General features: G+C 46.8%; 1 protein-coding gene across 7 annotated transcripts in view; it reads right to left on the bottom strand.

The window, feature by feature from the left end:
• The window catches only part of LOC135522894 (regulatory-associated protein of mTOR), a 211,878-nt gene that overhangs the window by 5,621 nt on the left and 178,608 nt on the right, over positions 1-27,649 (bottom strand). The window contains exons 23-31 of one of the 7 annotated variants that reach the window (XM_064949578.1): positions 24,930-25,060; positions 24,501-24,693; positions 23,982-24,092; positions 18,692-18,797; positions 16,304-16,418; positions 15,554-15,678; positions 11,379-11,504; positions 6,790-6,840; positions 1,545-1,651 (exon numbers count right to left, since the gene is read on the bottom strand). In XM_064949578.1, coding sequence (XP_064805650.1) covers positions 1,545-1,651; positions 6,790-6,840; positions 11,379-11,504; positions 15,554-15,678; positions 16,304-16,418; positions 18,692-18,797; positions 23,982-24,092; positions 24,501-24,693; positions 24,930-25,060 — 1,065 coding nt within the window. The remainder of the gene's footprint in view (positions 1-1,544; positions 1,652-6,789; positions 6,841-11,378; positions 11,505-15,553; positions 15,679-16,303; positions 16,419-18,691; positions 18,798-23,981; positions 24,093-24,500; positions 24,694-24,929; positions 25,061-27,649) is intronic. The other 6 variants (XM_064949587.1, XM_064949595.1, XM_064949599.1 and 3 more) reach the window with 6 other exon arrangements.

The following is a 27,649-nucleotide window of genomic DNA, read 5'->3' as shown; positions in this document are numbered from 1 at the left end:
ACACACACACACACACACACACACACACACACACACACACACACACACACACACACACACACACACACACAATTAGTTCAAGCAATGTTAAAAAAAAAAAAAAGTAATCACATAGTCATTGCCGTGACATAATGAACGTTGTGGTTGTCACGGCGCTCATTAAACTTGGAGTAACTGGCTAACAACTCGATCAAATCACATCTACAGCTGACTGATGGAGAACGTCGTCTGGGTTCTGCCGCCAATACAGCCAGGGACAGGGCAGGGCTCGCATACCTACCATACTACTGTCTGTCCAATAAAGGGTTAACAGGTTGAATGGAAATACAACCGATAATGTTGAGCCAGGTGCTGAATACCAGGATGCATTCAGTGCCTTCAGAAAGTATTCATACCCCTGGACTTATACCACATTTTGTTACGTTACAGCCTGAATTCAAAATGTACATTATTCTGTACAGGCTTCCTTCTTTCCACTCTGTCACTTACGTTAGTATTGTGGAGTTAACTGAGGATGGATCAATAACATTGTAGTTTTCTCCTGTCACAGCCATTAGACTAACTGTTTTAGAGTCACCATTGACCTCATGGTGAAATCCCTAAGCGGTTTCCTTCCTCTCCAGGAACTGCGTGAGGAAGAAAGCCTGTATCTTGGTAATGACTGGGTGTATTGATACACCATCCGAAGTGTAACAAATTTCACCATACTCAAAGGGATATTCAAGGTCTGCTTTGTTTTTTACCCATCTACCAAAAAGTGCCTTTCTTTGTGAGGCATTGGACAACTTCCCTGGTCTTTGTGGTTGAATCTGTGCTTGGATACAGAGATAGGTAGTCGTCATTCAAAAATCATGTAAAACACTGTCATTGCGCACAGAGTGAGTCCATGCAACTTATTATGTGATGTGTTAAGCACATTTTCCCTCCTGAGCGTATTTAGGCCTTAACAAAGGGGTTAAATAATTACTCCAGACATTTCAACTTTTCATAAAAATAAAATAAAAATACATATGTAAAACATTCTAAAAACATAATTCCACTTTGTGAAATACCTCACAGGCCAGTGACACACAATCTCAATTGAATCCATTTGAAATTCAGTCTTTAACACAACAAAATGTGGAACAAGTCTAGGGGTATGAATACTTTCTGAAGGCACTGTAAAAACCGATACGTAAGAATGCAGGGGAAAGTATCCACAGTCCCACAGAATGTCACAACGCTCCCAATGGACCTATTGGATTTGAGGTTTGTCCCCTGAGAAATCATGGACGTGCAATAGGCAACTGTGACATTTCAAAAACATTGCCATCGATAAACAGGCTAGTTATTTATTTATTTTACCTTTATTTAACTAGGCAAGTCAGTTAAGAACAAATTCTTATTTTCAATGACGGCCTAGGAACAGTGGGTTAACTGCCTGTTCAGGGGCAGAACGACAGATTTGTACCTTGTCAGCTCGGGGATTTGAACTTGCAACCTTTCGGTTCCTAGTCCAACGCTCTAACCACTAGGCTACCCTGATCAATGTGTCTTCTCTTCACCTGGACCTTCATCTCCCTCTCCGTGTCCCAGATCCTGATGACCCTCACGTCTCCAGAAGTCATCAGCAGCCCCGTCTCCTGCTCCCAGTCCACCACCATGCCTGCACCTAAGAGGACACCGGTTAGTCACACACACACAGACAGAAAGATTACAAGGGAGCACACACACACAGGCGGAAACCAGTGGTTATCATTGACCATGACGCAGCTGTCAATGCCTGGGAGTTTGATCTAGCAGCTGAGCTCGGGTTCTGGTGGCATCTGCCAAGAGTTCTCAGACACACTCAGACTGGCGTATGTAAACAGGAAACACACCAGCTGAGTCAACTGTGGGTGAAATGAAAGGTCACCGTCTGACACCAGCCATCAGATCACTAATACCTATCCAACCCCAAGGTTCGAGGGCTCGTGGTCGATTTGGAAGTGGACAAAAAGCCTTTCAGACGGTTGCCAACCCTGTGACTCACAACAGGCTGAGATTAAAAGACCCACTCCTCTAGGGCGGCGCACAATTGGCCCAGTGCCGGAATAGGGGAAGGTTTGTCCGGGGCGGGGGGAGGGGCTTTACTTGACTCATCGCACTCTGTCTCCTTGTGGCGGGCCGGGCGCCTGGACATCAGGTGAACCGTGTTTCCTCCGACACACTGGTGCGGCTGGCTTTCGGGGTCAAGCGGGCGGGTGTTAAGTAGCGTGGCTTGGCGGGTCAGGTTTCAGAGGACGCGTGACTCCACCTTCGCCTCCCGAGCCCGTTGGGGAGTTGCAGTGATGAGACATGATCGAAATTGGGTAGGGGGATTAAAAAGTGGGTAAAAATAATAATAATAATCAAATAAGAAAAGACCAATTCCTCCCCCAGATGTTGCAGGCAGCAGTGACAGGTTCTCACACCCAGAGCGAGAGAGAGAGAGGAGAACGAGAGGAGCCCTCAGCACCTCCATATGCTGCTACTGAGTGTGTGACACCCGGCAGAGGGCCGGGGGCGTAGCCTAACCTTGACAAACAGGCAACGACTGGCAGAGGGAGACTGCTTCCCAGAGTGTTGTACTTGTGCTGTGTGATCGACAGGTGTGGAGAGGAACACGGGATAACTCTGAAAAAGCGGCTGTGGCCTTTGCAACACTGTATAAACACACACATACTTTCTCTAAGTGAAATCGCACACAGCTTCTCTTCCTACTTCTCCTCCTCCGACGTATGATCTCCTTCCTCTTCCCCATCATCAACAATCCCAACCCTGTTCCATCAGTCTGGTCCAAATCCCTCACAGCCCTGTTTCAAAGCCCCAGTGTGGCTAGCTCTGGCGTCACAGCTACGCGGGCTGTTAGCTCGCTCAGGCTCACATGCAGACGCGTGGGGGAACACTTCACAGAGTGTACTCAGCCACCCACAGAGCTGGGACCCTCACACACACACACAAACTTCTGTGATTCCCCCGTTGCACACACTAACACGTGTGCACACACTCACACACTCGCAGAACAACTGGCCCCATTCAGAGACTGAGGGAGGAGAGGAGGCATTCCTTTGAAGTCCGGAGCTCTGTGTTAGTGAGAAATTCCCATCTCTGGTTGATGGGGAGAGAAAGCGAGTGCAGCAGAGAAACCCGAAACTTGTTTATTCTTACTATACCAGGCAGATAGTACGAAAGTCGATGAATACAAGGGTTGGAAACCCCAAACATTTCCAATCATTTTGATCTGAACAGAAGCACAATTTTGTTTTAGTTCCATTCCAATGTTTTGACCAGCATAATAAAGTTCTGAACCGGTTCGAACCAGAAGTACCGGTTTATATATACATCGAATAAAAATATAAACTCAACATGTAGTGTTGGGGTCCCATGTTTCATGAGCTGAAATAAACGATCCCATTCATTTTCCGTATGCACAAGAAGCTTATTTCTCGCAATATTTGTGCACAAATGTATTTACCTCCCTGTTAATGATGATTTCTCTTTGCCAAGATAATCCATCCATCTACCTGACAGGTATGGCATATTAAGAAGCTGATTTAACAGCATGATCATTACACAGGTGCACCTTGTCCCGGGGGCAATAAAAGGCCACATTAAAATGCGCAGTTTTGTCACAACGCCACAAATGTGTCAAGTGTTGAGGGAGCGTGCAATTGGCATGCTGACTGCAGGAATGTCCACCAGAGCTGTTGCCAGAGAATTTAATGTTAATTCCTCTACCATAAGCCGCTTCCAAACGTAATTTCAGATCATTTTGCAGTACATCCAACCGGCCTTGCAACCTAACCTAGAAAACTAGCTGGCAGGCAGACACCGGAAGGAGAAGTGTCTGTGTGACAGAGGGAGTGTTTGAATAGCGGCCTCGATGGCGCTTTTTGTGGCACCAAGAGAACGTTAATAACCGGTTCCCATGCTTTTAAAATAATAGTTATGTTCCTGAACACTAGAAATTACTTTCATTCCCGGTTCTGTTTCCGTTCCTCAAAAAAAAACAACGTAATTCTCTCCAGTTTTCAGTTATGTTCTCTGAACCGGTTCCAACCCCCTGCTTACCAGTCAACACACTGACTGAACCCAATGCCAGGAGAATAAGAGAACAAAACGGTCCACCCCATCTCGCTCTTTCTCTCTTTCCACTCCATCTTTGTTATACTCCCACTCCTTCACCACCTCAGGTTTTACTCCACTCACTCCACCTCTCTTTTTGCTCCACTTCCTCCATACAGTTAAACCATAACCAACTCCACTCAAAAACATCTCTCAGGCGTCGAAAGATGTCCCTTGCTTCAGGTCACCTCGGGGTCAAACACATTTGAGTTCATTCACAGACTCTATAGGCCACTAGTCAACTTCCCTGAAATGACAGAATCAATCCCAGTTCCCTACGGCAGCCTAACCAGTGAGGCAGGGATTTGAGAAGTCCACACAGAAATCAATAGCGCCATTGTGTATGGAGATGTGTGACTGAGGGAGTGGATGAGGGAGTGCAGCCTAGGCATTGCTGCCTCGTCATAATCGGATTCTCTGGGTTTCTTCTTATACACAGGGGAATACCTCCTCGAATATATACTCTACCTCTCTCCCTCATTCTCACACTGTCCCCCTCTAACCTCCATCTCAAATTCCCTCCCAACTGGAGGCCCATTGTTCTCCTTAATAACGACTACAAAAGCGGCTAATGATTTAGTTAGCATTAGCATAATGTATAATTGAATGGATATTCGGGGCTGCCTGTGCGTGGGTGTTGCTGGTGCGTATATGTGCTAGCTGAGGTTAGCCCTACAGTTAGTGTTTGCATAAACTAGCTTCAGCGGTCTCCAGTGGCTACGATAGCCCCATTCCACTACTCACCTCTGCCCCTGGCTCTACTTCCCTAATCCCCTTCTCTCTATAGCTCTCCTTATATGTCCCTCAGTGTCACGTTATATTTCCATCACTTGTTCTTTCGCTCTAGGGGACGAGCACTGCCTCTGCATTCCACACCTTTAATCACCTGTTGATGGACTGGCTCTCACACGCCGCAGGTTATTAAAGACTGCGCGCCGACTTCACACTTCCCCCCTCTCTCTCTTTTATTCCCTTAATCGTGTTTGCTTTGAAAGTGTCCTCCGGGACCCAGGTGATGGAATTAACTAGGACTACACTGCACAGGGCTGTAGTTAACGATGAGGCCGTCACCATGGATGGGGTTGATTTGATGGACACGGACACCGGTAGTTTATGACGCTTTTGGCGCTAGGCTAGTTAACCTGTGAGCTGACGAGAGGGAAAAAGCTCTAGAGTGGAGCCTGTATTACAGGCTAAGGGACTCAGTGTTAGAGCAGTGATGACTAAAAACCTTGGCACAGTTATTTGGGTTGGGTCCAGAGTCGCTGAGACATCTGAGCCTTCTCCCATATTCAGTCTCTGTTTTAGTTTTTGTTGTCCCCCTCCGTCTGTTCCTCTCCTAGTCCCTCTCTTTGTCTGTCTGCCCCCCCCTTCCCTCTGTTCCACTCTCTCCCTCTCTGTGTACTTATCCTCTTTTAGTCCCGCATCTCCCAGCCACTACCTCCCAGAGGCCTTTTTAACAAGCCTCCAGCCATCCAGTGTATGTGGAGTAGGACTGCCCTACTTTCACTCAAACTTCCCCAGTCTCGTCAGAAAAAAAAAGAAAATGAAAAACTTCCTCAAGCTGCTGCAGTAGAACGAGAGGAGAGATAGACGAGAGAGAGAATGAGAGAGGGGGGGGAGAGAGCAATATGTTATAAACGACATCTGCATGAGAACTTAATTAGGTCTGCGCTCTGTCTGTGTGGACGGGAAGTCGATGTGGGTCTCCCTCTCCGGAATGCTAAACAAACACTAATGGTAACTCCACAGGGTGTAATGAGGGCTGAGAGGGAGACGGCGCTGCTCCACAACCGATAGAAATAAACAGCACCCAAACAGGCAGGCAAGGCTCTCCCTCTCTCACCCATCTCTTTCACCCCTCTCTCACTTTCCTCCTCTCTCGGTCAACCCCTCACTTTCTCTCCCTATCCCATCCATCTCTCTACCTCTACCCTCCCTCCCAATCTCTATAGTCTTCTCTCCGACACAGTTTGCATGCCAATTCAGCTGCAGGGGAAAAACCCAAGTCTGGACGAAGACAGTTTTAAGGCCACTTTGCTTGGCTGTGGAGGGAACTAAATCATGGGTACTGAGGCCTCAGGGCTAGAGGAAGGAGGTCCATTAGTTCTACTATCAACATCCCACATTACCAGCAGGCCTCTAGTTATACAAATTAGATGATTGAGGATGCCCCCCCCAAAAATCTGTTATAACCCATATGAGGGTGCCGTGTTGACAGTTGTAAGACTAAATGGGGGTTCCAACCCTGCAACGATACTGGGCCGATAGAACCAGAAATGGCACGTTCACGCTGCAGTTGAAGCATTGCTCTAACTACGTCTACACATACTGTTTTTGTGTTCATTTATTCATAAGGGTCAAACGATGCGAAAACAATTCCTGAAAACTAAAATGACAATCACGCTCGATCTGTGTGTGAAAGCTTATAGTTCAAACTACACAGTTGTCTGGGCAGAGTTTGTCACCCTTCATGTCTGTTTTGTACTGGTAGGAATACACGATACCAAGCTTTGGCCTGTGGAGAGAGGGATACTGAAGAAAGGGAGGCCTGGGGGGGGATCGTCGAATGGCGGGATGGACGGGTCAGTAACAGGAGGAAGAAGTAGTGCAGGGGCAGACTGCTGGAGTCAGGCCAGAGGGAAAGACGGCAGCAGCACTCACCTCCCTGTCCCTTACTCCTGTCAAGATAGATGGATACCCGCCTGGCCAGACCTGCAAGGGGAGGAGCAGAAAGGAGGAGGGAGATAGGGAGGCGCCGGGGAGAGGGGAAGGAGAGTCAGAAGCACATCAGCCCCAGCACGTCATACTGTTAAGCAAGGACCCCCCCACATGCACAGACACACACACTCACACTCACTCTGACGCATACACGCAGTCTCGCACACGCACTCTGTGTATTAGTTTGTGCGAGTCTGACAGACAGACACAATGAGCAGTGGAAGAACAAGGCCACAGTTTCCCCAGCATGACATCTTCCAAATTAACACCACGGACACGCCCGGATCAAAAACAGAGAGATATTCCACGACTCAACTACTGGCTGTGCATTTAAAGCAGGCTCCAGATAGCTACACTCCATCTTAAATCATATACGCACCCTATGGCCTTGGCCAAAAGTAGTGCACTATATAGGGAATAGGGTGCCATTTGGGATGCAGATTGTATCTCATCTAAAAGCCTGGAGGGCAGAAGAGTCTAAATCCCCTGTATCACAGGGAGGACGAGTGTGTGTGTGTGCACCTTGTTGAATACACGTGGTGTTGGTGTTCACGTATGTGAGTGTGAATGAGTGTGTATGTGCACAGTAGAGGTCGACCGATTAATCGGAATGGCCGATTAATTAGGGCCGATTTCAGTATTTTTGGACACAGATAAAAAAAAAAATGTTTTACACTTTTATTTCATCTTTATTTAACTAGGCAAGTCAGTTAAGACACATTCTTATTTTCAATGACGGCCTAGGAACGGTGGGTTAACTGCCTCGTTCAGGGGCAGAACGACAGATATTACTCCTTGTCAGCTCGGGGGATCCAATCTTGCAACCTTACAGTTAACTAGTCCAACGCAATAACGACCTGCCTCTCGTTGCTATTCGAATGCAGTAAGCCAAGGTAAGTTGCTAGCTAGCATTAAACTTATCTTATAAAAAACAATCAATCAATCATAATCACTAGTTAACTACACACGGTTGATGATATTACTAGATATTATCTAGCGTGTCCTGCGTTGCATATAATCTGACTGAGCATACAAGCATACAAGTATCTAAGTATCTGACTGAGCGGTGGTAGGCAGAAGCAGGTGCGTAAACATTCATTCAAACAGCACTTTCGTGCGTTTTGCCAGCAGCTCTTCGGTGTGCATCAAGCATTGCGCTGTTTATGACTTCAAGCATATCAACTCCCGAGATAAGGCTGGTGTGGCCGAAGTGAAATGGCTGGCTAGTTAGCGTGCGCTAATAGCGTTTGAAACGTCACTCACTCTGAGCCTTGGAGTGGTTGTTCCCCTTGCTCTGCATGGGTAACGCTGCTTCAAGGGTGGCTGTTGTCGTTGTGTTCCTGGTTCGAGCCCAGGGAGGAGCGAGGAGAGGGACGGAAGCTATACTGTTACACTGGCAATACTATAGTGCCGATAAGAACATCCAATAGTCAAAGGTTAATGAAATACAAATGGTGTAGAGGGAAATAGTCCTATAATTCCTATAATAACTACAACCTAAAACTTCTTACCTGGGAATATTGAAGACTCATGTTAAAAAGAACCACCAGCTTTGATATTTAATTTTACCTTTATTTTACTAGGCAAGTCAGTTAAGAATTCTTATTTTCAATGACGGCCTTGGAACAGTGGGTTAACTGCCTGTTCAGGGGCAGAACGACAGATTTGTACCTTGCCAGCTCGGGGATTCGAACTTGCAACCTTTCAGTTACTAGTCCAACGCTCTAACCACTAGGCTACCCTGCCTCCTCACTAGTTTTCAGGAATTGTTCTCATGTTTTGAGCAAGGAACTTAAACGTTAGCTTTCTTACATGGCACATATTGCACTTTTATTTCCTTCTCGAACACTTTGTTTCTGCATCATTTAAACCAAATTCAACATGTTTCATTATTTATTTGAGGCTAAATTGATTTTATTGATGTATTATATTCAGTTAAAATAAGTGTTCATTCAGTATTGTTGTAATTGTCATTATTACAAATAAATACATAAATAAAAATTGAACGATTAATCGGTATCGACTTTTTTGGGCCTCAATCAGAATCGGTATCGGCGTTGAAAATCATAATCGGCCGACCTCTAGTTCCTAGAGTACAAAACGTTAAGAACAGCCTCATAATATTGAGTTTCCCTCCCTTTTGCCATCAGAACAGCCTCAATTCGTAGCGGCATGGACTCTACGAGGTGTCAAAAGCGTTCCACGGGGATGCTGGCCCATGTTGAGTCCAATGCTTCCTACAGTTGTGTCAAGATGGCTGGATGTCCTTTGGGTGGTGGACCCTTCTTAAGACACGCGGGAAACAGTTGAGCGTGAAAAACCCAGCAGCGTTGCAGTTCTTGACACACTCAAATCGGTGCTCCTGGCACCGACTACCATACCTGTTTCAAAGGCACTTACATCTTTTATCTTGCCCATTCATCCTCTGAATGACACAATCCATATCTCACTTGTCACAAGGCTTAAAAATCCTACTTTAACCTGTCGCCTCACCTTCATCTACACTGATTGAAGAGGATTTAACAAGTGACATCAGTAAGGGATCATAGCTGTCACCTGGATCAGTCTGGTCAGTCTGTCATGGAAAGAGCATGTTCTGCACATGAATGTGTGTGTCCGTACTGGAAAACAACAGGACTAACTGCATATAGCATAGTGACAATTAACACCAACTATTACATCGTGGGGGAGCTGGCAGCCTTGTTCTGCTAGAGGAAGATGAAACATTAAACAAACATAAAGTCAACGTAGCAGGAAAGTAGCAGGCAAGAGTTAGAAGACCTCAATGAAAGGAGGCAAAACGACGCGGAATAGCACCCGACACAAGCTACTGGGTGGAGGAGAGAGCCTGTGTTATGGAGATGGCGGAGATTTGGAATGTGTGTGTTTGTGCTTCTGAAGCAGTTACAAATCGGTGCCAACGATGATCTCACGATGGCATCTGTTCATTTGAACGGCGCTAGCTGTGTCAACGCAAGCTTGAGCTGCGCAGACCCTCTCCACCGCTCTCCACCTCCAAGGTGAAGTGGTGGCTACCCTGTTAAATCCTGATTGCGGAATACCTGACAGCTCTCCCTGTGACGCTAGTTAAGTGTGTCGCCTCTCAGCAGGTACCCTGAGCAGGGACTCTGCTCATCTTTGTCAAGGGGACACACACATACACCCATACGAATAATTCATTTTTTATTTGACCTTTATTTAACTAGGCAAGTCAGTTAAGAACAAATTCTTATTTTCAATGACGGCCTAGGAACAGTGGGTTATAACTGCCTTGTTCAGGGGCAGAACGACAGATTTGTACCTTGTCAGCTCGGGGATGCGATCTTGCAACCTTTCACTTACTAGCCCAACACTCGAACCACTAGGCTACACAGAGCTGTCAGAGCTAATGTCCTACCAGCTAGCGCGCTCGCCTGCCCTCCTCCTACACACCCACCACAGATAACAAGTGAATGTGATTCAGCTATGTACTGAATGTCATACAACAGCTCGTCCTTGGCCTGTATATACTCACACACTTCTTATATTTCGACTTCGGTACATTTTAGTTACAGTTGTTTATTCATATACTGGATTCCTGACATAGCTCAACTCTTAATATATCTACTGCTGTACATAACATTCTTCGCATATCTCGAGGATATTCATCTGGTGGACATTTTTTATTTTTATTTTAACTTTATTTTACTAGGCAAGTCAGTTAAGAACAAATTCTTATTTTCAATGACGGCCTAGGAACAGTGGGTTAACTGCCTGTTCAGGGGCAGAACGACAGATTTTGTACCTTGTCAGCTCGGGGATTTGAACTTGCAACCTTTCGGTTACTAGTCCAATGCTCTAACCACTAGGCTACCCTACGTATAGATTGCGTTTGGATGACTGTTACAGCGCTTTTTGGGTTGTTAATTAGATTCATACCGACGCGTCTTCATTTCTTTACAGTTTACTGCATTGTTAGGAGCTAGTAACCATAAGCATTTCACTGCACCCCCGATGACATCGGCTAAACTCTGCATGCGACCAATAAACGTCGGTTTGATTTGACGCAATTCTAACTCGAGCCTAAACTGCACCAAAACTGGTGACCTGCATCAAAATAAATTCCTAGATTAGTATGAAACATTGCACATTGTCCCTGACAAATTAACAAATTAATGAATGCAGAATGAAGCAGCCAATTTCCTGCACCTGCCATCCACAAGCATAGCCGATTATACTCTGAATGGCCACATGTCAGAGAAATACAGAGAGGAACATGGACAAGCGATTTGCAGTTGTAGAGTGGGAAATATGACGGGTGTTGGAGAATTAGTGGAAAGGGGATGCGGGGAGATGCGGATCTGAATTCTGAGCGGGTGGGGACTTGGAATGAGGGTTTGGGGTAGTAGGGTGGATGGGAATGGGATAAAGGTTGTATTGTGTGGCGGTGGTGGTGGGACTGGGGGTAAAACGGAGGTCGATGTGGAGATACACTGAGGGTCTAGGCTGATAAATAGAGGAGGTCTAGGGGGGGTAAATAGCATGGTCTTTACTGTGGGCGCTGGAGGAGGGCTGACCTCGGGTGGTGGGGAGCATGTCGGACAGGCCCTGCCACGCCGTCACCATCTCGGGGTTCCGCTGGTCCGCAAAGTTCTTCCAGATACGCAACGCCCCGTCATCTAGAGGAGGAGGGGGGGGGGAGGGAAAAAGAGAAAAAAGAGCGAGAGAAAGAGAGCAAGAGAGAGAGGATGGTTGGAGAAAGGAAAGAGGGTGACCGAGAAGGAAAAGAGAAAAAGAGAAGAAAAAAAAAGTTAGATATTATCATTCAAGGTTAGAGGTCGCTAACAACTTCCATATTTACACTTTCACAAAAACACTTCCTTCCTGTATGCCCATGTGAGACGAAGCATGTGCACGTGGATTTGCATTAACCACTAGGGCCTCGATCGCGTCCGTGACCTAAGAGTGCCGAAAGAACACAACAGAAGCACAGTCTATGGCTTGTATCCCAAAAGGCACCCTATTCCCGAGATAGTGCACTACTTTTGACCAGAGCCCTATGGGTGCACTATATAGGGGATAGGTTGCTGTTTGGGAGGCATCCTATCCCTTAACATGCATCCCTTAACAAATCTCTGAACAAAAGTTCTTACATTGGGTCTACAACAAAGCAACTTTCAAGCAATTTGACCTCGGTCTCTTCAGCCTCTAGCCTCCTTCAACTTTACAAACTCATATGTACAATACAATGCGCCTCTCCTTCAAGCCTGGCACCTTACCACTGCTTTCAAGCCCACACACACACACACACACACACAGATGAGTACACTACACACGCATCACTCAAGTGCACCACTGACCCATGGCAACACAACGCTGCGTTAACTCTGATTAATTATTAATCAACTCCCACGGGAAGCCGGATTGGCCAAGTCCATCCCAGCCACATCGAAGTTCAAGGCTGAGTTAATAGCAGGGTCTTGTTTCTCTCGTCCTCCTGAACAGATTTGTCAAAGAATCCCTGAGCGTTCAGTTTTGAGCCACTTAGCCTAAGTCAAGGCCATGTTTCAATGTAGTCTGTTCTTCCTAGAAGCAATGACTCATCGAGCTTGATCCTTCACGTCAAGGTAGGGAAAAACGTCAAAATACGGATGCATTTTGAAAGTATTCAGACAGGATTGCAAACCAGGGTGAATAAATGACTATGTTTAAAATTACAGACAAAATCACATTACTGTATATGACTTTGGAGGCGTAAAGCATTTTAATACAGCCCTGCGATAATTGGTTTCACATGAGGAATAAAGTGAACAGAATGGTGCTCTCCAGCAATTCAATATAACGCTGCCAACTTAATTCCTTTTACACTTATTTAAGACTGCATGTGTCACACAGGGAACAATGTGCGCGTGCTCCTGTCTGAGGATGTGAGTCCGGCGTTTGAGGCTTGTTTATTAAGGCTTCAAGGTCTAGGAGGGAGGAAACATGCACATTTATTTGCTTCAAAATGGTGTACTTGAATTGAGGCAACTTGGGTCTATTTAGTTTCTGCATTGTTCAAGATCTCTGCATTCAGTTCGATTGGGTGATGCTGAAGAGATTGACTGTTTGTTAGATATTTTTTTTTACCTGTATGTGTGCTTGCATATGTTTGTGTGACACACAGGATGATTAAGTCTGAGTGGATGTGCGTGAGATGATTGAAGGGGGGAGAATTAAATTTTTTTACCCAGTCGGCTCGGTGAATCGAACCAGCGATACGGAGTGTAGGTGTGTACAGAGTGTAGGTGTGTACAGAGTGTAGGTGTGTACAGAGTGTAGGTGTGTACAGAGTATAGGTGTGTACAGAGTATAGGTGTGTACAGAGTATAGGTGTGTACAGAGTATAGGTGTGTACAGAGTATAGGTGTGTACAGAGTATAGGTGTGTACAGAGTATAGGTGTGTACAGAGTATAGGTGTGTACAGAGTATAGGTGTGTACAGAGTATAGGTGTGTACAGAGTATAGGTGTGTACAGAGTATAGGTGTGTACAGAGTATAGGTGTGTACAGAGTATAGGTGTGTACAGAGTATAGGTGTGTACAGAGTATAGGTGTGTACAGAGTATAGGTGTGTACAGAGTGTAGGTGTGTACAGAGTGTAGGTGTGTACAGAGTGTAGGTGTGTACAGAGTATAGGTGTGTAGGTGAGTATAGGTGTGTAGGTGTGTACAGTGTATAGGTGTGTACAGAGTATAGGTGTGTACAGAGTATAGGTGTGTACAGAGTGTAGGTGTGTACAGAGTGTAGGTGTGTACAGAGTGTAGGTGTGTACAGAGTGTAGGTGTGTACAGAGTGTAGGTGTGTACAGAGTATAGGTGTGTACAGAGTATAGGTGTGTAGGTGTGTACTGTGTATAGGTGTGTACAGAGTATAGGTGTGTACAGAGTATAGGTGTGGACAGAGTATAGGTGTGGACAGAGTATAGGTGTGGACAGAGTATAGGTGTGGACAGAGTATAGGTGTGGACAGAGTATAGGTGTGGACAGAGTATAGGTGTGTACAGAGTATAGGTGTGTACAGAGTATAGGTGTGTACAGAGTATAGGTGTGGAGGTGTATACAGTGTATAGGTGTGTACAGAGTGTAGGTGTGTACAGAGTATAGGTGTGGACAGAGTATAGGTGTGGATAGTGTATAGGTATGTAGGTGTGTAAAGAGTATAGGTGTGGACCGTGTATAGGTGTGTACAGAGTATAGGTGTGTACAGAGTATAGGTGTGTAGGTGTATACAGAATATAGGTGTGGACAGAGTATAGGTGTGGACAGAGTATAGGTGTGGTGTGGACAGAGTATAGGTGTGTACAGAGTATAGGTGTGTACAGAGTATAGGTGTGTACACAGTATAGGTGTGTACACAGTATAGGTGTGTAGGTGTATACAGAATATAGGTGTGGCCAGAGTATAGGTGTGTACAGAGTATAGGTGTGTACAGAGTATAGGTGTGGACAGAGTACAGGTGTGGACAGAGTATAGGTGTGGACCGAGTATAGGTGTGGACAGAGTATAGGTGTGGACAGAGTATAGGTGTGGACAGAGTATAGGTGTGGACAGAGCATAGGTGTGGACAGAGCATAGGTGTGGACCGTGTATAGGTGTGTACAGAGTATAGGTGTGTACAGAGTATAGGTGTGTACAGAGTATAGGTGTGTACAGAGTATAGGTGTGTACACAGTATAGGTGTGTAGGTGTATACAGAATGTAGGTGTGGCCAGAGTATAAGTGTGTACAGAGTATAGGTGTGTTCAGTGTATAGGTGTGTACAGTGTATAGGTGTGTTGGTGTGTACAGAGCATAGGTGTGGACCGTGTATAGGTGTGTACCGAGTATAGGTGTGGACCGTGTATAGGTGTGGACCGTGTATAGGTGTGTACAGAGTATAGGTGTGTACAGAGTATAGGTGTGTACACAGTATAGGTGTGTAGGTGTATACAGAATATAGGTGTGGCCAGAGTATAGGTGTGTACAGAGTATAGGTGTGTACAGAGTATAGGTGTGGACAGAGTATAGGTGTGGACAGAGTATAGGTGTGGACAGAGTATAGGTGTGGACCGAGTATAGGTGTGGACCGAGTATAGGTGTGGACCGTGTATAGGTGTGGACCGTGTATAGGTGTGGACAGAGTATAGGTGTGGACAGAGTATAGGTGTGGACAGAGTATAGGTGTGGACAGAGTATAGGTGTGGACAGAGTATAGGTGTGGACAGAGTATAGGTGTGGACAGAGTATAGGTGTGGACAGAGTATAGGTGTGGACAGAGTATAGGTGTGGACAGAGTATAGGTGTGGACAGAGTATAGGTGTGGACAGAGTATAAGTGTGGACAGAGTATAAGTGTGGACCGAGTATAGGTGTGGACCGAGTATAGGTGTGGACCGAGTATAGGTGTGGACCGAGTATAGGTGTGGACCGAGTATAGGTGTGGACCGAGTATAGGTGTGGACCGAGTATAGGTGTGGACAGAGTATAGGTGTGTACAGAGTATAGGTGTGGACAGAGTATAGGTGTGGACAGAGTATAGGTGTGGACAGAGTATAGGTGTGTCCAGAGTATAGGTGTGTCCAGAGTATAGGTGTGGACCGAGTATAGGTGTGGACCGAGTATGGGTGTGGACAGAGTAGAGGTGTGTACAGAGTAGAGGTGTGTACAGAGTAGAGGTGTGTACAGAGTAGAGGTGTGTGTGTGTCTGACCTGTAGCAGTGAGCAGCAGGGAGTAGTCATGTCCGTTGAGGTACTCCATAGCTGTGATGCGGGTGTAGCGAGGGTTCCCGTTGTAGAAATAGTCCAACCTCTCCGCCTTCTCCCAGTCCCAGAAACTACAGAACACACATACACGTCAGTCACTGACAGCACTTCAGTCACTGACAGCACTTCAGTCACTGACAGCACTTCAGTCACTCCCAGCACTTCAGTCACTCCCAGCACTTCAGTCACTCCCAGCACTTCAGTCACTCCCAGCACTTCAGTCACTCCCAGCACTTCAGTCACTCCCAGCACTTCAGTCACTCCCAGCACTATACATCAAACCAAGTGTCTGTAGCACTGCCAGCTATGTTTCTATGTGCGTCACTGGACTGTGTCATGGCCCTGATAGAGGACAGACTTTTTCTCATGGCTGCCACTACAGCATGTGTCTGAATGACCTGGTTCTGATGACTTTCAAACTCTTTTCACAGAGACGAACACAAATAACCCACACCATATGGCTCGTTTCCACATATCCAGTCCTCAGATCAGCAAACAAACACAGTCAATGGCCACATCTCAAATGGCTTCCTCTTTCTCACATACTGTCGTGCTCCTTGTGTGAAAAGTTTCTGAAGGCACTGTTTGTCTCTGGCCAAAGTAGAGCATCACGTACAGGGACAGACTCATACGAGACAGTCAATAATGCGCCTCAAATATAGCTGGGGCGTTGCGCACAAGACAGCAGTCTCTCACCAGATGCTGTCTTTGTCTGCCACGGCGATGCAGGGGTTGAAGGGGTGGAACTTGACCACGGAGGGAACGCCAGGGTTACGGTTGATGAAGATCTGGTCGTCCAGACGTGTCACGCCTAGAGGGGGAGGAGACACTGAGCACTATCAGTCACCTGACACCAAACAAGAATCAAAGTCCGTCATAGATAAATAAAAAATTTACAAAATGTAAACGGTCAAAAAATTACAATCCATATATATATTATTTGCCTTCATCAATTCATGAAAATAAGTCAAGCGGTCTACATTTATATGGGTGTGTGACTGTGGTATCATGATAGTAAAGATATGTTTGGATGAAAACCCTCTTGTATCTCCCATAAAGATTGGAACATTTGCCTGTGAGAGCCGTATTCAATAGTCGCATTACAATCCTTGTCTAAAAAGGTCTGGCTTCGCTGCCATGACAAACATCACTTGTCAAGGTGTCCTTCGGGCTATCTGGAATGTCTCAAAGTGGACTGTCAAGAATTTCAGAGAAGAAATACTAATTGAAAAAAAATATTTCATAAAGTCGGGAACAAAAGAAATACCGGAGGAAAATGTTTTTTAATCTAGCCGAGCAAGACCTTGGCAAGGACTTCAGACTCTGAAAAGGTATTAATTAAAAGCTAGTCTTGTCTGTGTCGTTTTCTCTACCATGCAAAATTCAATACTGCGAGCGGGAAACCTTGCATTGTTGCTTTCAGCAAACTCATCACGTTTTTCATCACAAATAAAACAGTTCAATCAGTTTTTTAGAAGCCTTTGAGGATGGCTTTAATTCTTTCCTGTCTCCGCTTTCCCCGGCTCTCTTCTTTCCTGTCTCCGCTTTCCCCGGCTCTCTTCTTTCCTGTCTCCGTTCCCCGGCTCTCTTCTTTCCTGTCTCCGCTTTCCCCGGCTCTCTTCTTTCCTGTCTCCGTTCCCCGGCTCTCTTCTTTCCTGTCTCCGCTTTCCCCGGCTCTCTTCTTTCCTGTCTCCGCTTTCCCCGGCTCTCTTCTTTCTTGTCTCCGTTCCCCGGCTCTCTTCTTTCCTGTCTCCGTTCCCCGGCTCTTCTTTCCTTTCTCCGTTTTCCCCGGCTCTCTTCTTTCCTGTCTCCGTTTTCCCCGGCTCTCTTCTTTCCTGTCTCCGTTTTCCCCGGCTCTCTTCTTTCCTGTCTCCGTTTTCCCCGGCTCTCTTCTTTCCTGTCTCCGTTTTCCCCGGCTCTCTTCTTTCCTGTCTCCGTTCCCCATCTCTCTTCTTTCCTGTCTCCGTTCCCCGGCTCTCTTCTTTCCTGTCTCCGTTCCCCGGCTCTCTTCTTCCCTGTCTCCGTTCCCCGGCTCTCTTCTTTCCTGTCTCTGTTCCCCGGCTCTCTTCTTTCCTGTCTCCGTTTTCCCCGGCTCTCTTCTTTCCTGTCTCCGTTTTCCCCTGCTCTCTTCTTTCCTGTCTCCGTTCCCCGGCTCTCTTCTTTCCTGTCTCCGTTTTCCCCGGCTCTCTTCTTTCCTGTCCCCGTTCCCCGGCTCTCTTCTTTCCTGTCTCCGTTCCCCGGCTCTCTTCTTTCATGTCTGTTGCCATCTCTGTTTTTTTTCTTCCCCACTCTTGACCCTCTATCAAGTTCTACTTGTCTCCTTTCTCACCCCCTCAGTCTCTACTCCTCCCTCTCTATTCTTTGTCACCCTTTAACTCCCCCTATCGGTCTCGCTCGCTTTCTCTTCAAATGTACCCTCTCCCTCGCTTTCTCTTCAAATGTACCCCCTCCCTCCCCCTGTCTTTTCTCTGTCTGTCCATCTCCCCAGAGGCAGGAGAATGAATGAGGGCAGCCCTGATCTTTCAGTCTCTCAACTTTAGAGGATGGCAGAAAGGGATGGTTAAAAGGGGAGAGAGCGATACATGCGTATGTGAGCCTCAGCTCTGACGCCAATGGACTCGTGAGCGTGCGTGTGTGCATCCTGTGTGTGTGTGTGTGTGTGCATACGCCCATGTGTGTTGTAGGAGCTGGCAGTGACGTGGGAGTGTTAACCATTCTGTTTGAGCAGGCTCTGACTTCAAAGGGGGAGCTGGGGAGCTGTGCTGAAGCCTGGGGTCTTTAATGTATGTGTGTGTGTGTAGTGTGTGTGTGTGTGTTGGAGCTTTTGGAACAAGCGGGGATTCCAATAGATCCTCGAACCCACTCTAACTTCATATGCATACTCACGTTCCCCTCACTGGTGTGTTTCACTCTTCAAATATCTCCCTATCCCTCTGCCAAGGTATGTGTAACATGTGCATGGGCACAGGCTTTTGTTCTTCTATACTGTGGGTGAGTGACAGCAAATACACACAAGTGTGTGTAGCGATGCATCGTGGATCTGTGTATTTATGTGTAGCTATGCATAGTGTTTGTGTGTGTCACCTCTCTGCGTGATGCGTTGGCTCTGTTTTCGAACGCGGGCGTTCCTCAGGAACCTCCACTCCCTCTCTTTCCTCACCTGACTCTCCACATCATGCTCCTCTGGAATCTAGAGAGAGAGAAAGAGAGCGAGAACAGGTTTACATACGCTTAGGTTGGAGTCATTAAAACTCGTTTTTCAACCACGCCACAAATGTCTTGTTAACAAACTAGTTAGTTTAGTTTTGGCAAGTCAGTTAGGATGTCTACTATGTGCATGACAAGTACATTTTCAAACGATTGTTAACAGACAGATTATTTCACTTATAATTCACTATCACAATTCCAGTGGGTCAGAAGTTTACATACACCAAGTTGACTGTGCCTTTAAACAGCTTGGAAAATTCCAGAAAATGATGTCATGGCTTTAGAAGCTTCTGATAGGCTAATTGACATCATTTGAGTCATATGGAGGTGTACCCGTGGATGTATTTCATGGCCTACCTTCAAACTCAGTGCATCTTTGCTTAACATCATGGGAAAATCAAAAGAAATCAGCCAAAAATTGGAGACCTCCACAAGTCTGGTTCATCCTTGGGAGCAATTTCCAAACACCTGAAGGTACCATGTTCATCTGTACAAACAATAGTACGCAAGTATAAACACCATGGGACCACGCAGCAGTCATACAGCTCAGGAAGGAGACGCGTTCTGTCTCCTAGAGATGAACGTACTTTTGTGCAAAAAGTGCAAATCAATCCCAGAACAACAGCAAAGGACCTTGTGAAGATGCTGGAGGAAACAGGTACAAAAGTATTTATATCCACAGTAAAAGGAGTCCTATATCTCCATAACCTGAAAGGACGCTCAGCAAGGAAGAAGCCACTGTTCCAAAACCGCCTTAAATTAACCAGACTACAGTTTGCAACTGCACATTGGGACAAAGATCGTACTATTTGGAGAAATGTCCTCTGGTCTGATGAAACAAAAATAGAACTGTTTGGCCATAATGACCATCATTATGTTTGGAGGAAAAAGGGGGATGCTTGCAAGCCAAAGAACAGCATCCCAACCGTCAAGCACAGGGGGTGGCAGCATCATGTTGTGGGGGTGCTTTGCTGCAGGAGGGACTGGTGCACCTCACAAAATAGATGGCATCATGAGGGAGGAAAATGATGTGGTTATATTGAAGCAACATCTCAAGACATCAGTCAGGAAGTTAAAGCTTGGTCGCAAATGGATCTTCCAAATAGACAATGACCCCAAGCAGACTTCAAAAGTTGTGGCAAAATGGCTTAAGGACAACAAAGTCAAGGTATTGGAGTGGCCATCACAAAGCCCTGACCTCAATCCTATTGAAGATTTGTGGGCAATACTGAAAAGTGTGTGCGAACAGGGAGGTCGACAAACCTGACTCAGTTACACCAGCTCTGTCAGGAGGAATGGGCCAAAATTCACCCAACTTATTGTGGGAAGCTTGTGGAAGGCTACCTGAAACGTTTGACCCAAGTTAAACAGTATAAAGGCAATGCTACCAAATACTAATTGAGTGTATGTACATTTCTGACCCACTGGGAATGTGATGAAACAAATAAAAGCTGAAATCAATAATTCTCTCTACTATTAATCTGACATTTCACATTCTTAAAATAAAATGTGATCTAACTGACCTAAGACAGGGCATTTTTACTTGGATTAAATGTCAGGAATTGTGAAAAACTGAGTTTAAATGTATTTGACTGAGGTGTATGTAAACTTCCGACTTCAACTGTACCTGTTGTATTTCTATTAGATTGAATAGGGCAGAAGCAGGTCTAAACTGGAAGTGGTGACAGTGCTAAAAGAGGAAGACACTTGCTTCCCTTCCTCTCGCTCCCCTCCAATTATACTCCTTCATGGTCTTGCATAAAGACAAGAGCTTCTTGATACTGGGCTAAATGAACATGGTTGCCTCTGGCTGCTAAGTGTTCTCTCCCACGTTTCAAACCACCCTCATCCTCTTCCTGCCCATCAAACACTCTTATCTCACCCTCTCCTCTCGTTCTGTCATCCCATTCTTTGGAATGATGGGTTAATGAGATAAATGAAGAGGATCGCCTTCGTAGGCTTGAAGTGTTAAAAGCTCTATCTTTGCTTGTCCTCTCATCTCTCCTCCCCCTCTATCCATTCCTTAACCCCTCCCTCCCTCCCTCACTCTCCATCCATCACCTCTCTGAGGGCTGCCTCAGGCTGTGTTGAGGGGTTTCCTCCACCCTCACACTCCCATAGCCCCCTCTTTCTCTCCATCCATCACCTCCTCAGGCTGTGTTGAGGGGTTTCCTCCACCCTCACACTCCCATAGCCCCCTCTTTCTCTCCATCCATCACCTCTCTGAGGGCTGCCTCAGGCTGTGTTGAGGGGTTTCCTCCACCCTCACACTCCCATAGCCCCCTCTCTCTCTCCATCCATTCATCCCTCTCTTTCTGAGGGCTGCCTCCCAGGCTGTGTTGAGGAGTTTCCTCCACCCTCACACTCCCATAGCCCCCTCTTTCTCTCCATCCATTCATCCCTCTCTTTCTGAGGGCTGCCTCCCAGGCTGTGTTGAGGAGTTTCCTCCTCCCTCACACTCCCATAGCCCCCTCTTTCTCTCCATCCATTCATCCCTCTCTTTCTGAGGGCTGCCTCTCAGGCTGTGTTGAGGGGTTTCCTCCTCCCTCACACTCCCATAGCCCCCTCTTTCTCTCCATCCATTCATCCCTCTCTTTCTGAGCGCTGCCTCTCAGGCTGTGTTGAGGAGTTTCCTCCTCCCTCACACTCCCATAGCCCCCTCTTTCTCTCCATCCATTCATCCCTCTCTTTCTGAGCGCTGCCTCTCAGGCTGTGTTGAGGAGTTTCCTCCTCCCTCACACTCCCATAGCCCCCTCTTTCTCTCCATCCATTCATCCCTCTCTTTCTGAGGGCTGCCTCCCAGGCTGTGTTGAGGGGTTTCCTCCATCCCTTAGTCCCTGACAGGGAGAAAATCATTAGCGAACATCAATGGAGGTCCTCTGGTGTAATTGCAGAGGGCAAGGAAGGGATTGAGTTTTGAGTGTTTCCGTGTGTGTACGCGTGTGTCTGTGCATGCGTGCATTTGTGTGTAGATCTGTGTGTGTTTCTAAGTGGAGGTGTGTGCATGTCGGTTTCTGTGCGTCCGTGTGTGTATAGCTGTAACCATTAGCATTATGGACAGGGCTGGTAATGCACAGAGAAAGGCTGTAATGGAGTGTAATGGTGGAGGGTTGTGAGGCCAGACTGTTGTTGCTTATTAAGTACATGCCCCACCAGGCTCCCTGCTCTGCCCTCTGAATACTAAACACTAACAGAGCAGCCACACACTGATTGCATCCCAAATGGCACCCTAGTCCCTATGTACTTTTGACCAGGCCCATAGTGCGTTTTCTAGGGGATAGAGAGCCATTTCGGACACAGCCACTGACTGCTACTGCAGCTGCAACCGCATGTGGATTCATATGCTCTGGTAATCACCACCAAGCACTCACAGTGACATAACATGTAGAGGGGTGGAGGGAGGGACAGCTGGAGGGGGGTGGAGCGAGACAGGGATGGTAGAGAGAGAGAGAGTAGAAGGGTGGAGAGAAAGAGTAGAAAGGGGGGAGAGTAAAAAAGGGGGGAGAGAAAGAGGGTAGAAGGGGAGAGAGAAAGAGTCGAAAGGGGGATAGAAAATAATGATTTATTAAAGGAAATAGCGTGTGCAAGTCACTGTTTGCTTGGACATCTCAACAGTGCTAAGACACTAAGGCCGGCCTCAGTCAGAGCTGATGAGTGTGTGTGTAGGTGTGTGTGTCAAGGTGAGAGGCTGTCATGATGCTGGATCTCAGCTAGGGCTGCAAGATATGGGCTAATAATCTAATTGGCATGACATCGAATGAAAAACGGCAGGTACAGTAGAAGTTGTGATAGGGTAGGCACCAAAGTGTTGGTCAGTTTCCCAGGGGACCCTTATTACATTTGAATGTTACATTCATGGCGAAAAAAAAAAAAATGTGATGTGGATATCTCAGCCCTATGTGGATATCTCAGCCCTATGTGGATATCTCAGCCCTATGTGGATATCTCAGCCCTATGTGGATATCTCAGCCCTACGTGGATATCTCAGCCCTACGTGGATATCTCAGCCCTATGTGGATATCTCAGCCCTATGTGGATATCTCAGCCCTATGTGGATATCTCAGCCCTATGTGGATATCTCAGCCCTATGTGGATATCTCAGCCCTATGTGGATATCTCAGCCCTATGTGGATATCTCAGCCCTATGTGGATATCTCAGCCCTATGTGGATATCTCAGCCCTATGTGGATATCTCAGCACTACATGGATATCTCAGCCCTACATGGATATCTCAGCCCTACATGGATATCTCAGCCACTAATGTGGGACATTACACACTGACTGTACAATGACCCTGTCTGAGAAAGGAGGGAGACCCCCCCCCCCCCACACACACACAAAAGCTCTGCTAATGGTTATACACACACACCTCGTACTGCTGACACATTGATATGATAACCTGTGTACAGACTTTCAGACACAACGGCTCTTTATGGGAGCGTTCCAGAAATTGCAAACACAGCTTTCTCATTTGTACTTCTGCAAAGTGCATACCTCTCCCTCTCTCTTCCCGCTCTCGTTTTCCTCCCTCTCTCACCATCCGTCTCAACTCACCCCATCACCCCTTCTATACCATGTCCCCACTTTGTTCCTGCCTCTCTGTACTGTTTCTCAAGCCCCTTCTCTCTTTTCCACCTACAGTCTCTCACCACCCGTCTCTCTCTTTCCCTCTCTCACCTCCAGACCAGAGTCAGTTTGGCAAAGTCAAGACGAGCTGACAACGTTTATTTTTCTCTTCTTTCTTCCAGAGCAGAGGATGGCGAGATGAAAGGCTGGTTTGAGAAAGCATTGGAGGGTGTAGCGGCTTCTATAACTGCATTATAGTTATAACTGTGTGAGAATGTGTGTGTGTGAGGACACTGTGTGTGTGTGTGCACGCATGTGCAAGTTTGTGTCGGAGTGAGTGTGTGTGTGTGTGTGTGTGTGTGTGGAGACAGCCATACACATGACTCAGCTGCTTCCTCTGACCATCAAAGGAAGGTCAGGTGCTGTAACAGGCTTAACAGCTTCCTTGAACAGGTACTGAGACACAGTACAGTTTTGTGTGTGTGTGTGTGTGTGTGTGTGTGCGTGCGCAGGGAGGACGGCGAGAGAGAGAGTGTGAGAGCGAGAGTGAGAGAAAGAAAGAGGGATGAAAATAGAGAGAGAAAGAAGTGTAGTACAGTACCTTCATAACAGGCTGAGCAAAGTACTTGGCGCTCCAGTCACACAGCCCTGTAGACAGGTTGGCATTCATGTAGGCCTTGTGACCTCCTGGGTCATCTGCATCATCCCCGGCCTGACACACACACAGACAATTAAAAATATTCTCATTTTAAAACACACTACCACCAATACACACCCCCCCCACTCTCGGAATTCACTGTAAAAGATCATCCAAAAAATAAGTGTCTGGGAGTTCTCTTTCGTAATTAATCAAACAGACTAAATTGACAAAAATGAAGCAAGTAAAGCTAAAGAAATTCTGCAGAAGCATTCATTGAGCTATTGAGGTAGTTAGCATAAACTTCTTGTTTAACTGGGTATGCTAGCGGAGTCCTGAGACGGCATTTCTCCTCAACTGCCCCGGCTTCCTTTTACTATCGACTTCGGAAGAAAGTTAAAGTCGCTGTCCCTCAACATGTCCTTACGTTACTGCTTACGTTTTTCCAGTTAACCAGAAATGAGTTCTTAGATGTCAGGGTACCTGTTCAGAGCCGGAGGGCCCCTTGTCGAACATCTTGCGCGTGCGGGGGAACTGGTGGGAGTGGGGGGCCTGTCCGCCCAGCGTGGGGGTGTAGGGGGGTCGCGTGGGGGGCTGTTCTCCACCACGTGTCGGGGGTTTGGGCACCTCGTTGGTCAGACTGGAGCTGCTGGCACTGGGCATGGGGGGAGAACCACTGGGGGAAGAGGCAGATTTGGGAGGGAGAGGGAGGTTAGTGTAGGTGGCAGGAGAGCATTGGTGAGAAAATGAGGACGGTGGACTTAAAGTAGTGTGTGTGTGTGTGTGTGTGTGTGTGTGTGTGTGTGTGTGTGTGTGTGTCTGCTACGCCAATAATCCTGGTAGGGTTAAGAATATGATGACTGTGTGTAATATGAGTTGAGCGTGCGTCTTGTGTGTGTGCATGTCACTCACCCTGCCTGGTGGATGTGTGCCCCCTTGCTGGTGGGGCTGGCGGGGGCCGACTGGGTGAGAGAGCCAGAGTCCAGGATCCTCTGGGGCCGAGCGTTCATAGTGGCCTGGGGAGACAGAGACAGAGAGAGGGCCTGAGAGACCGGCGACAGGAGGAGAAGAGAGATGGAGAGACCGGAGACAGGAGGAGAAGAGGGAGACAGGAGGAGAAGAGAGATGGAGAGACCGGAGACAGGAGGAGAAGAGGGAGACAGGAGGAGAAGAGAGATGGAGAGACCGGAGACAGGAGGAGAAGAGGGAGGTAGGAGGAGAAGAGAGATGGAGAGACCGGAGACAGGAGGAGAAGAGGGAGACAGGAGGAGAAGAGAGATGGAGAGACCGGAGACAGGAGGAGAAGAGGGAGACAGGAGGAGAAGAGAGATGGAGAGACCGGAGACAGGAGGAGAAGCGGAGACAGGAGGAGAAGAGAGATGGAGAGACCGGAGACAGGAGGAGAAGAGGGAGACAGGAGGAGAAGAGGGAGCAGTACAAAAACAGAGGAATGAGAATAGCCATGAAGAGCTCAATGTAACATAAAGCATAAGCAAACAGGCAACACCATACTTTGTCAGGAAACTTACTGTCCCATGTTCTGTAACTTGAACAGTTGGGTGAACTTCTACTGTATTTCAACATATTACCCTTCAACAAATGATCTATACAACAACACCAGCAACAGCCAGACACCTTGAAATCCTCCCGGTACTGCACCGATCAAGAACAGAATCAACGCCCGTATACACTGTAACAGCTATTCACCAGAGGAGAGTAAAACTCAATAAGGGAAAGCTGATGAATAACAGCGAGTTGTTTACAAAAAGCCTGAGCAGAGAGAAAAGCCTGGTTGGCTTCAGGAGATCCAGTTAACACCAGCAAACAAACACATTCAACCATCTGGAATTGCCTTTTGATTTGATTTCTATGCTAATTACCAGTGGTAGTGTGTGTATGTGTATGTGAGTTTTGCGTTCACGAGTTTGTTACTACGATACGTGTGTGTGTGTGTGGGTTGCGGCAGCATCAATTACTTGTGTTTGCAGGCGAGCGCTTCATTAAAAAGAAGCACAGAAATGACAGTCGTTACGGACGGACCGTCACTACTCTGGGAGGCTTCACAAACTGCAGTATAAAATATGAATAAGGTGGGAGAAAACAAGTAATCATCACACCACCACCACACTGGCACATTGTAACGCCACACGAACACAGAGAAAGCATTTAGGCAACAATCTCTTAACATACACACAGGCACAAACAGACACCATCACACCATCACAGAGAAGCAGCATTTTTTATTTTTTTGGACAGAAATCTTCAGAAGGGTAACATTTCTCTCATCTCCCACTGGGAGCCTTTTGCTAAGTGTTTATTGAGATGCTCATATCAACTACGGAACCATGGAGATTATAGCTTTCCCTCTGTACAAAGCGAGTCCAGGTATCATTATTAAACAATAGTCACAAGCAAGCGGAAGAAGAGGAGGAGAGAGAATAGCAAAAGGAGGAAGATGTGAAACGTGCCATTTCACCACAATCAGTAAGAGGAGCTGGTGATGAAGTCGGTTGGACAGCGTAAGAAATTGAATTAGCGGGATGTTATTTCCCATGTAACATACACAGCCATAATGATTCTTGCATGGAAGACAATAGGTATCGTTACCCCACAGACTAAGCTTCCTGTATGCAAAACATACCATTGTTGAGTGAGTGTGTCCCAAAATTGTATGGTATAAAGTGCTTGGCTTCGAACCGACGCGTTCCACCATTGGCGCATCGTCGTGGTGGAAAAACAACACGCGTATCGTTCCCCAACAGGCTTCCCAGCATAATGCAAAACATTACATAGAATCGCTGCGTCATTGTGTCCAATAATTGCATGTCATTTAAGTGCCCGGCTGGTTCAAACCAACTCGTTCCACCACCAGTGCCAACAGTCATCTTTCACCGCATAGGTGCACGGTTTCCCCATAGACAACGCTTCCTACCGTAATGCACTCAAAACATGACATATTGTTGCATAATTGTACGCTGCCGAGTTCAGACGCGTCCAGTTCCGCCCCCGGTGCACTTAACGGAGACGCCTACGCGGCGGCGCTGAGGAACATCCTGCCCCCCCCCCCCCCCGCTCTACTTACTTCCCTTACTTATTCATCACTTCCAAAAGCCAAGCTAACAAAATACACACAACTAGAGAGATACTGTAGAGTATATATATAAACCCTGTTACCACAAGGGGCTTCCCGTCGGGCCAGGAGACCTGCAACCCGACTGCTACTGCAGCAGGCAACGTTCACGGCATCTAGGTCCCAAATGGCACCCGATTCCCCTATTTGGTGCACTACTGGGCCCTGGTGAAAAGTCGTGCACTGTGTAGGGAATAGGGTGCCATTTTGGGATGCAACCCAGCCAGTATGGCTGTACTTGTGAGTGTTGAATTATTCAAAAGGGGGATTTAAATGTTCTGTGGGCGCACAAAAGTACAGAACACCTCCCTGATCAACGATAATAGCCCTGTGAAGTGGTCTCAAACTGAGGTGTGATTGGTTGGAAAGGGGATGTGTTCTGATGGAAGGAGCAATCTGATTGTTGGGGGAGTACCGAGAGGGAGGGATTGTGGAAGTGAGAGTGGTGATTTTCTGCTGTGTAAGGCAGTAAGGCCCAGAGATTGTGGGTTGAGAAGAGTGG

Source organism: Oncorhynchus masou, chromosome 4 (assembly GCF_036934945.1).
Source record: "Oncorhynchus masou masou isolate Uvic2021 chromosome 4, UVic_Omas_1.1, whole genome shotgun sequence".
NCBI lineage: Eukaryota > Metazoa > Chordata > Actinopteri > Salmoniformes > Salmonidae > Oncorhynchus > Oncorhynchus masou.
This window is presented reverse-complemented; position numbering and strand designations above follow the sequence as displayed.